Here is a 10,550-nt window from a genome sequence, read left to right on the forward strand (position 1 = left end):
CTAGTTCGATTTACCTTACTTTAATCCTTTTAAGCATATATCAAAGTATCTCACTCTCGTCTAATCTTATCCTTCGTAATTTACTCTCATTCATCTACATTGGTTTCTTATACAATTACTTATAATAATTTAATATTACTTTTTTAATTTTTTCTGGCTCGAAATAGATCTCTTCCTCTTTTATGCTGTTATGCACGTTTAGCTTTTCCCCTCTTTAATTGTATTACCAAAATTTTCCCTGATTATTAGCTGATTCAAGTATCTCTGTTTAACCAATTTCATTTTCTTTTCCAATTCATCCACCAAATAAAATTTAATCTGTTTTGAAGGATTTTATCTCATATTGGATCTTCTCATTGGTAGGTTCTTTCTTTAATATTATTCCAATTTTTTTTTTCTTCATTGCTATTATCAGTTTCTCTTCTCGAATTTTCTTTTTCTCAGATGCTTTTTTTTATTAGCCAACCTTAATCACTGATTTTTGTGCATCCCATATAAATTGGATGGAAATCTCTTCTGCTGAATTTTCTTTAAAATAAATCAATACTTTGCCTTAAGTCTTTCACAAGCTTTTCATCCTGGCAACAATCCTGAATTTACTCTCATTTAATTCTCTCTTACCTAAATTTAAATCCAATTGCACCAGGCTATGGTCTGACCAGATTTTTGGTAAATTTTCACCTTACTGATATTTTAATCAAAGTAATGAGGTCCAATTGTGTCAATGCTCGACCAGTTTCGTGGGGGATTTGAATAAAAGTGAAATCTTTGTTGTCGCCATTTTTTATTCTCCAAGATGAATATTCCTTAACTCAAAGAATTCCCGGGTAGCTTACCTTGATTAATTTTGACTTTTTTTTCTGAAAATCTGTCCATAAAGGGTATCACCTCGTTCAATATCCCAACATTATTATTGCTATTTCCAAATTCGTAATATTCCCTTCAATTTTTTGTAGAATTTATTTTTGTCTCTAGCGGACCATATATGCCAATCATGATATTTTGACCTTTGTAATTTAATTCCACTATAATATGTCCTTCGTTATCTCAAATATTCTTTAGCTGTATATTTTCCATATATTCCATTAATATATATTGCTACCCCTTTCTTTTTCACTTTACCAGCTGAAACGTATTCTTCTAGTTTCCACATCTTAAACATCTCTTGTCTTTTTCCTTAATTCTGGTATCTTGAGACATATTACAGTGGATCCTGTTATACGCTGGGGTTTGGTTCCAGATCTCCCGTGTATAACAAAATCCATGTACGCTCAAGTCCCATTACATATAATGACCATAACAAAATGATGTCCCTTATAAAAAATGAAATCAAGGTAAATTTATACTTTTTTGGAACCTTTTCAAACCGTGTACAGTGGTACCCGGGTTACGAAAATATTCGTTCCGCCGCCGCGTTCGTAACCCGAATGCTTCGTAGCCGAAAAAAGCCATAGGCGCTAATGGGGAAAAGCCGCGATTTCGTGCGAAATCGCGCCCAAAACAGCACCAAAATTTTTCTTAACCCGAAAAAACCTTCGTAACCCGGAACAGTTTTTCCTATTGATTTTTTTCGTAACCCGGAAATTCGTAAGGTTGCGCATTCGTATCCCGGTGGTACCACTGTATGCTTAAATCCGTGTATAAAAATCTGTGTATAAGAAGGGCCGACTGTACCTCTAGTTTTATTTTTTGTAGATAATAAAAAACTTTCTTCCTTTTCTGGGGGGTGTTAAACCCTGGACATTCCCTGTCCACATTTTGAAGTTCGGCCATTCCCCAATTGTATCTTCTGACAAGACTGAGCACTTGTTATAATTTCAAAGGTAAGTTTTATTAAGATATTAATGAAGGATATTACGTATAAATGAAAAAGAGAGTAATCAGTTGCTTTTAAACACTGTAGTATAGGTATCACAATTATTCATGAACCACTTCTTCTTCCTCTTCTTCTTCTTCTTCACGTCTCAGTCTATCTCTTCTTCCAGTAGAGCTTGGAAATCTAAATTCGATGCTGCAGAGATTGTTTCTTCTGATCTATCACGATTTGATTCTTTGTTTTTCTCAGCTTGATTATTACTTCCTTTTTCTTTATCGCTATCTTCTTTGTTCTTCCAGCACGTCTCAAAAAAGTCTGCTTGCTGAAGGAATTAATTTTAACTCTTTTTTACTCCACCAAAAGTTAATCCTTCCGGAACATCCCTCGATATGAATTCTTCTTTCCTCAAAAAGTAGTCAAGCTATTGGTTCTTCCTTTCCGTAAAATATGTCCTGGGATGTTTTCCGTTCTTGATTTTTATATTTGAGGAGTTTCGTTATGTTTAGCCAGAAATTGTCCCTAGTTCATTTCTTGACAAGTAACTCCCACATCACAGGGGAGCCCCCTCTGTTTCACCACTTGTGAGTTTTGTCTATTAAATTATCAATTTCCATGATTACGTTTTTCTAGTTTCTCGTCCTTTTCTTCCAGTAGACCTAATTTTAACACATTTTCTATCAGTTTCTGCTCCCAGGTGCTCTCTCATCCATTCTCATCTCTTTTGTTTGACATCTACCATAATCTGTTTCCAATTTTCACTTCGAATCCCAAAATGTCCACTCTTTGTTGTTTGTTTTTTGTACTCTATGTCAAACTATCAACCATTTGTTTAATTTCTTTCAAATCCGACCTATCTCCTGTTTATTTATTTCTTAAAATTGTTCATCTCTTTAGCCAATTAGTGGACAAACTTTGATAAATTTCTATTTTTTCTAAATCAATTGGTTCATTTCAATTAATTAAACTTGTTTCTCCCGCTCTTTCCTTAAAGATCTCCTGCTTATCTATGCCAAGTCTTACTTATTCTTGGTTTTCATATATCACAGTCCTCCCATTGCCACTCTATACACTACTCTCTATTATACTTCTGTCGACACTCTTCTTACGCATCCGTTTCAAACTCCTACTCTTCTGTGTCACTGGATATACGTCATCTTCCTTCCATGCTCCCTCTTGCTCCCTCTTCTTTATAGTCTCTCTATCTGCTCTCTATGGTTTCTTCTTCCTCTTGCCACCGTTCGGTCCTCCTTCCACACCTCACCTTCCAGGTCAGATCTCCATCCCCTTCGCCTCGATCTCCGTCACATGTCCTCCACTCTCCTTCTTTCCCCCCTTACAACACGGTGAGCTTTCAAGGACTTTCTGTGTTTAATCAGTTGTTGTTATTATTTTATCAGTTTTACTCCTCTCCGACTAGCAGCGACAGTTAACCCTTTAATTAGCAGTCTAAAGCATCCAGCAGAAATATATCACTGTGCCTCCTGGAAACAGTATTAATTTTAAAGAATGCAAAAAAAGGAATCAATTGGGTACCAAATTAATGCTTAGTTCCAGTGTGATCTCAAGTCTGTTTCGTCAAGTCGCCCTCTATTATTTCTTTTGGCAGTTTCAATCTCGCGCCATCAAAAAATGGACTTTTCTTTTGCCTATGGGTTTTTAACACAGTAGTTACTTCAACGGAAATTGTCACAATCCTCTCTTTGAGTCTTCTTCTTCACAGCACCTTTAAAAAGTTGGTGGGAGTCCCTGTGCAAAAATCACCATTCACTTTGAGCGGGCGTGAATTGCTCTGCAGACCCCCCATCTCCAACACGCTTCAGTCCTATCTCACATAGCGAGGACGGACTTACTGCTGATCCTCAGCTCGGAGATGGTATGGGGTCTTTGCCGAGCTCCCTCTGATTCCCCTTTTCTAAGAGGAATTTTCCTGAATGCCAGGAGCCCCGGCACTCAGAAATTCCCGCTCAGTGCGACGTCTCCACGGGTGTTGCGGAGGTCGTCTCAGTGGGACTGGAGAAATCCATAAATCCTTTTATATTAGGGAGGCCTAACCTCCCTTTTTCTGAGACTCGTACAAAATTGTTTATTTTATCTAATTCTTTTTCCTCCCTTACACTATACATTTCGTAACCGTTGCCATTTACTGAATTCTACCTCTGATATTTAAGTGGTATCATTCTGAATAAAATTTTATTTGGTAAAATTTTCATTTTGACTAATGCTATTTTTCCAAACCATGATATTTGATTTTCTTTACTCTACTAATTTTTTTTTTTAACTTCTTTCGGTTGTACTATAATTTTCCTTTCCATTTCTTTTAATCTTTTGTTATATTAAATTCATAAATATTTTATATACTTTTTATTGTTATCCCTAACTCTTTTTGTTTCTAACTCAATTCTTCTTTTTTGTATAATTAAATAACATCATCTGATTATTCCAATTAATTTGAAGTCCTGTTAACTCTCCAAATAGATTCAATGTTCTTTTTTCCTATTTTGTCCTTTAATCATTAATAGTTAATTTCGTGTCGTCGGCAAATAAACTGATTTTATGTATTTTTTTCAATCTATTCCTTCAAACAACTATCTTTCCTTATCACATTTGCTAACATTTCTAATGATCTTTGGAATAGCGGTGAACAGCAAGTAAGCTAATTAGCAAGTAAGCTAATTTGCCCCCAACAGTCTGGGTACTCATTTTAGTGACCTCGGAAGGATGCAAGCCTGAGTCGAGCTTGGGCCCTTTTGCTGGTCTTGAACTCGCAACCTTGTGGTTTTGAGTGAATGGCTGCAGTACAGGCATTTAACCACTGGCCCTGAAACTAAAAGGGTCATGTTCCCCTAACTAAAGGAAGAATTGCATTTCCTTTTAATTTTTTAAAAATGTGTTTCCTCCCCACTTCTAGCTGAGTTATGGGTCTTTTGACCCCATCTTCAGTGATAAAATTCAGTTTCCTTCTCTTTTCCGGATGGTGCCAGATGAAATCTTTCAGTATTTTGGGATTACTCAGCTGTTTGAGTATTTTGGATGGAATTGGATTGGTCTCCTCATTCCAGAGGATGAAAATGGAGAGAGATTTCATCGAATCCTCAGTGCAAGTCTTGTCCAGAAGGATATTTGCATTGCTTTGATGCAATCCATTCCCACAGTGACAAGTTTCTTATCAAACGCATTCCTTCAGAAAAGGCTAAATGCCATTGCCTCTGCTCTCCTCTCAAAGAACATTAATGTTATTTTGGTTTATGGGAACGCTCAATCTATGGAGGGTTTACGGATAATTCTCGAAAGCCTTGAGTTTCTTCACAAGCAACCTATGGAGAGAGTTTGGATCACAACTGCTCAGTGGGATGTCACAACTGTTTTCTCAGGGAGAAAGTTCACAGAAAGATCCCTCAATGGCACCTTGTCCTTTGCCCTCCACACCAATGTGGTGCCAGGATTTCAGGAGTTTCTGGAGAACCTAAATCCAATTCAGACCAAGATTTATCTCCTAAAGGAGTTTTGGTGCAGTGTATTTATTTGTTCTCTCCCAATGTATAACCTGAATTACCCAAACTTGAGGAATTGCACGAGGGAAGAGAAATTGAGGAACCTTCCTGGATCTGTGTTTGAAATGGGGATGACTGGTCAGAGCTACAGTGTTTACAATGCTGTCTATGCTGTAGCCCATGCTCTTCATGCTGCCAATTCATTGAGCAGCAAATGGAAAGCAATGGATACTGGGAACATTTGGAGATTACCGAAAATTCAGCTCTGGCAGGTATATCCTAGGTAAAACGACTACTTAGATAAATTTCTCATTACCTGTCAGTTAAGGTGAGTCATTTAAGCAGAGAGACAAAAAACATCCCCCACAGTAACATTATTTATAATTCTGTCACTTTAATTATTGTTGTTGTGTTTGCATCAGGTCATTTTCAACATATGGAAACTCTAATGCAAATATATCATAGGGTTTTCTTGACATGATTTGTACTTGGGATGGGGTTGCCTTTGCTTTGCTATGATGCTGAGAGATTGTGGCTTGCCCAAGGTCCCCCATTGGTTTCCATGACTGAACTGGGATTCACAGCCCAGTCTCTGAGAGTCACACTACGCACTGGCTGTCGTTTTCATCATGTGTATGCATGCACACCCACCTACCAACTTTTAAACAGACGTGCCAGACACCATGCTCAGAGATTGTGTATGAAGAAGGGAAGGAAAAGAAATTGTATAATTTTTCAAATTCTTATAAAAAATCTATTCAGGATCTTCTCCTAAATAAATCCCTGCAGCAGAAGAATCATTTCATGGCAGAAGTTGTTCTTCTTACCCCCTTTTCATTCTATTTTTAAATACTTGTTAACTCTCTTAATTTACTTCTCTGTTTTAATAGGAAATTGTATTTAATTAGTTTTAGTTTTACTATACCATTAGAACTAAATGGTTTCAGCTGCATTTCTTTTCATTTGTGTGATAAGAAATGAAGAATCTGGAACTAGAACAAAGACAGTATGACAGATAGATAATAGCTACATAGTTAGAAAGCAAATCCCTACTCCCACGAAGGACCCAAACAGACAGGCTAAAATAAAGCTGCTTCTGGTTACTTTGGAGCTATGCTGCTTAAATGACACACGAATCGCAGGAGGACAGAAGATGCACCAAAGCTGTGCTCCAGTCCTTAGGACTGGGGCATGGCTTTGGCATAGCTTTCAGCGTCTTAGGACACACGCATAATTTAAACAGCATACCCCCAAAGTGACTCTAAGCAGCTTTATTTTGGATAACCACATAATAATCTTTTTTTTCCCTGCTCCAATTTAGCTACGTTCGTTTCTGAGATACATCCGCTTTAACAATAGTGCTGGGGAAGAAATCTTTTTCGATGAGAATGGGGATCTGGCCTCTGGATTTGATGTCATCAACTTGGTCACTTTCTCTAATCAATCTTTCCAAAAAGTCCAAGTCGGAGGAATTGATCCCCAGGCTTCTGCAGGCAAAAGGTTCACCACCCCTCAATATTTGTTTAAGTAACCTAAGGGAGACACATTGCAAACTCCTGAGCTAAAAAAACATTATGTTAAACTATTTGATTTTTTCCCCTTATACCTCTAGCCCCTGAACCAGTCTTTTCTAGAATCTGTTTATTTCTCTGAATTGTCAGAAAGTAAGTGAATGAATAAAATTTTATTTCATTACTGCATATACACGATTACAGCACAGTGGTTTACAGCAAGATAGGATAATACAATACAACAACCATATCCCAATAGTGCAAAAAACCCCCCTACCAATTAAAAGCTGTACCTAATACTCTAAAACCATTCCATTACAACCATTAAACAATTTAAACCAATTAAAACCATATAACAAAATAGCTGGATCGAAACAATATGCAAACGGGAGAGAAGAGATAGTATTAAGGCACATGGGGAAGCTAGATGAAAAAGAAGCTTTTCAGATTTTTCCTAAATAGTTCTAGAGAGGTGGCTGAGAGGAGCTCGTCGGGCAAGGAGTTCCAAGTCTGAGGGGCCGAGATGGGAATGCCCTTTGTGAAGAAGAAATATATCTTGATTTTGGAACTCTTAACAGATGTTTCCCGCCCGATCTGAGAGTGCAGGGTGGACTGTATGGGGAGAGGCGGTCCTCCAAGTACCCTGCCAAGCCATTTAGGGCTTTATAGGTCATACCAAACACTTGTATTGCGCCCGGAAGTGAATGGGCAGCCAATGTAGATCTTTCAGTATAGGTGTTATATGGCGAGTCCTGGAACATCCAGTGACCAGCCTTGCTGCCATATTCTGAATCATTGTGCTTCCGGGTTTGGTACAAGGGTTGCTCCATGTAGAGCGCATTGCAGAAAATCCAACTGAGAGGTTACCAGAGCATGTACCACCCTTTCAAGGTCCCCCCGGCCCAGGTAGGGTCGCAGCCGGCGTATCAGCCGAAGCTTAAACAGGTGCTCCTGACTGTCGCATCCACCTGGATGTAAGGTGGAGCGATGAGTCCAGAAGCACCCCCAGACTGCGAACTGAGTTCCTTCAAGGGGAGCGGTGATCCCGTTCAGGACAGGTGGGACAAATATCCATCCCCGGGCCCGGGGAACCTATCAGACTACTTCGTTTTCTCTGGATTCAAGCTGAGTGTGTTTTCCCTCTTCCAGTCCATTACCGACTCCAGACAGCATTTAGAGGAGAGATGCTGATTGGGATTTGTAAATAGTCCCCATATGACCAATATCCTTTTTCTTACCAATGTGGACTGAAATCCTCCCATCAGAACACTGAACACAGTCGTAGCAACAGACATACTTCCCCTGCGTGAACAATCTTGTCTGTTCCTGGCTGGCAGTTCTCAACACATCGGAACGCGTGGCATCTAATAGAAGAATAAGGTGTTATGTATTCATGGTGGGAATAAGTTTACTCTTTTAACTGAAATGTGGTTCACATCTCTTCATTTCATTAAAGTTGGAGAAGAATCTTTAGATTTCTTTGTAACTAGATTGGATATGATTGGGTTTACATTGGATAGTGGAGAAAAGTAGATAGTGAAGTAGTGACATTGGCAAGTCACACTCTCTCAGCTCAGAGGATGGCAATGGTAACCCCCCCCCCCGAAGAAATTTGCCTAGAAAACCCTATGATAGGTTTGCCTAAGTCAGAAAACCAGAGAAGGCCACACAACAACACCGGTGGAGAAATGAAGATTCTGTAATGCAAAATTCCATAGATGAGGAAAACCCCATGACTTAAAATGAAAAATTCTCTGCCACCATGTCCCAATTAAACATTCATGAGTTTTGTTCTCTAAGGGCCTGTTCACACTACATTTTAAATTGGTTTGCAAACTAGTTTAAATTGAGGATGTTCTACTCTGGTGCTGGGTTTTCCTGATGCAAATTTGTTGGGGCCCACTGCAAATCCCCTTAACCCGGGTTTTTTGGAAATGGGGATTTTCAAAAGAACCGTTGTTTTGCAGGAGCCACCGATTAGACAAAAAGCAATCCCATTTCGAGCATCCTCCCACCTCCACTCTTCTCCTCTTCGTCCTCCTCCGCCCACCCCACCGCTGTTTGCTCTTTCTCTTTCTCCTACCTCCTCTTCATCTTGCCCCTGCTACTGCATCTACCCTCCTTCTCTTCCTCTCTTCTTCCATTCTCTCTTCCTCTCCCCACCACTGCATCTCCTTCCTCCTCTTCATACTTCCCAACTTCCTCTCTTCCTCTACCTCCGCTGCTGCATTGTTTCTCCTCTTCCTCTCCCCCCTCCCCACGCTGTCGTTGTCTGTCATTCCTCCTCTCTTCTCCACCTCTTCTCTCCATCTATCTCTCCCCCCACACACCTGCAACTGGGTCTGTCATCCCTTCTCTCCTCTTCCTCCTCTTCCCCCGCCTCTTCCTCCTCCCCCCCCCCTTACACTTGCCAGGATTGAACCCTCTCTGTGGCATTTTTCCTTTTCCCAAGTGAAAAAGCAATAAAATAGAATCAGGGGAAATGCCATGGAGAGATTCTCCTTTATTGCTTTTTCACAGAAAGGCATGGATTAAGTTGCCCCAATTGCACTTTGGAGCTGAACAGCCAGATAAGTGTATACTTTCCCCATATTTCAGGTCATCTCTTACAAAAAATACCTTCCAACTCAAAGAGTCTGTGTTTTAAGTCCAAGTATTTGAGTGCCTGTTACTCAGGGGTTGTTCCCATTACAATAAGCTCCGAATCCTGATTCATGTCTATGTCTTAGTTCCCACTGGAAATAATTCTGATCCTCATTTGATCGATTCCAGTGGGAAGAAGCAGAACAGATGCAAAAAGCTTGGGCTTTTTTGGTAGATTATTTTGAGCTTCTTCTGTGAGGATCGATTTCAACACATGGCCAATAAGTTGGAATGCCAGATCGGAATCAATTCTTTCAGAGGGAGGGACAAAAGGAAGTCACCACACAACACAGTGCCACCTTTTGGGTCTTTTTTAAAAAATTAATCACACTACAGATAGATTGGCCAAAGCAGTAGCTGCTAAGCCCTTCTACCAATTTGCAATTAATTTTGATTTTTTTTAAAAGTCTCACCAGTCCTCCTCCTCCTCCTTCTCCTCCTCCTGGCTCTTTCCCCCAGCCTCCGCTCTCCAACACACTGCACTACCGACCTCCGCCCCTGCAGCCGCAGAGCAACGCATCCTTTGTCGTGCCACTGCTGCTGGAAAAGGACCAGGGCCAAGACCTCCTTTCGACGACCTGGAACCCCATGGATTCAGGAGCAGTGAGAGGGGCCTGGCCCTCCAGTGGTGGAGGAAGTGCTGCCCGCCCATGCCCCAAGCCCCCACTTGGTCCCCCTCCGCCTCCCGGAAAGATGGTGCCTTCAGGGCTGCCTGCCAGAGCCGCCGCCAGCCTCCTCCCTTCCCCAGCTCAAGCAGCAGATTCCTGCTGGGGGACAGGCCAGTGGGGAAGGGAGCGTGGGAGACCAGGGGAACAGCGAACAAATTGGTGCCAACACATGGGGACAAGATCATGCCAATAAACAGAGATTCCAAAAGTCCTAATTTTAGTGTGGATGAGGAACCTTTTGGAATTGATTACCACAGTGGAGCGGAAGCCAGATTGGGACTCAGATTTTAAGTGGGAATTAGCCCTCTATGCGCCAAAGGTAATATCTTTTTTCTCTAGTTTTGGTTTGCAAAGAATCTCCCTTTCAGAAATATTAAAGGAAATCTACTTCTTAAATTTGTGATTCAGACAACAGCACTTG

The 10,550-nt window shown here is 40.4% G+C and overlaps 1 protein-coding gene across 1 annotated transcript in view; it reads left to right on the forward strand.

Moving 5' to 3' along the window:
• The window catches only part of LOC121933811 (vomeronasal type-2 receptor 26-like), a 44,944-nt gene that overhangs the window by 13,427 nt on the left and 20,967 nt on the right, over positions 1-10,550 (forward strand). Inside the window, exons 2-3 of the mRNA XM_042473805.1 lie at positions 4,725-5,579; positions 6,629-6,769. Of these exons, the coding sequence (XP_042329739.1) occupies positions 4,725-5,579; positions 6,629-6,769 (996 nt within the window). The remainder of the gene's footprint in view (positions 1-4,724; positions 5,580-6,628; positions 6,770-10,550) is intronic.

This window comes from Sceloporus undulatus, chromosome 6 (assembly GCF_019175285.1).
Source record: "Sceloporus undulatus isolate JIND9_A2432 ecotype Alabama chromosome 6, SceUnd_v1.1, whole genome shotgun sequence".
Lineage (NCBI taxonomy): Eukaryota > Metazoa > Chordata > Lepidosauria > Squamata > Phrynosomatidae > Sceloporus > Sceloporus undulatus.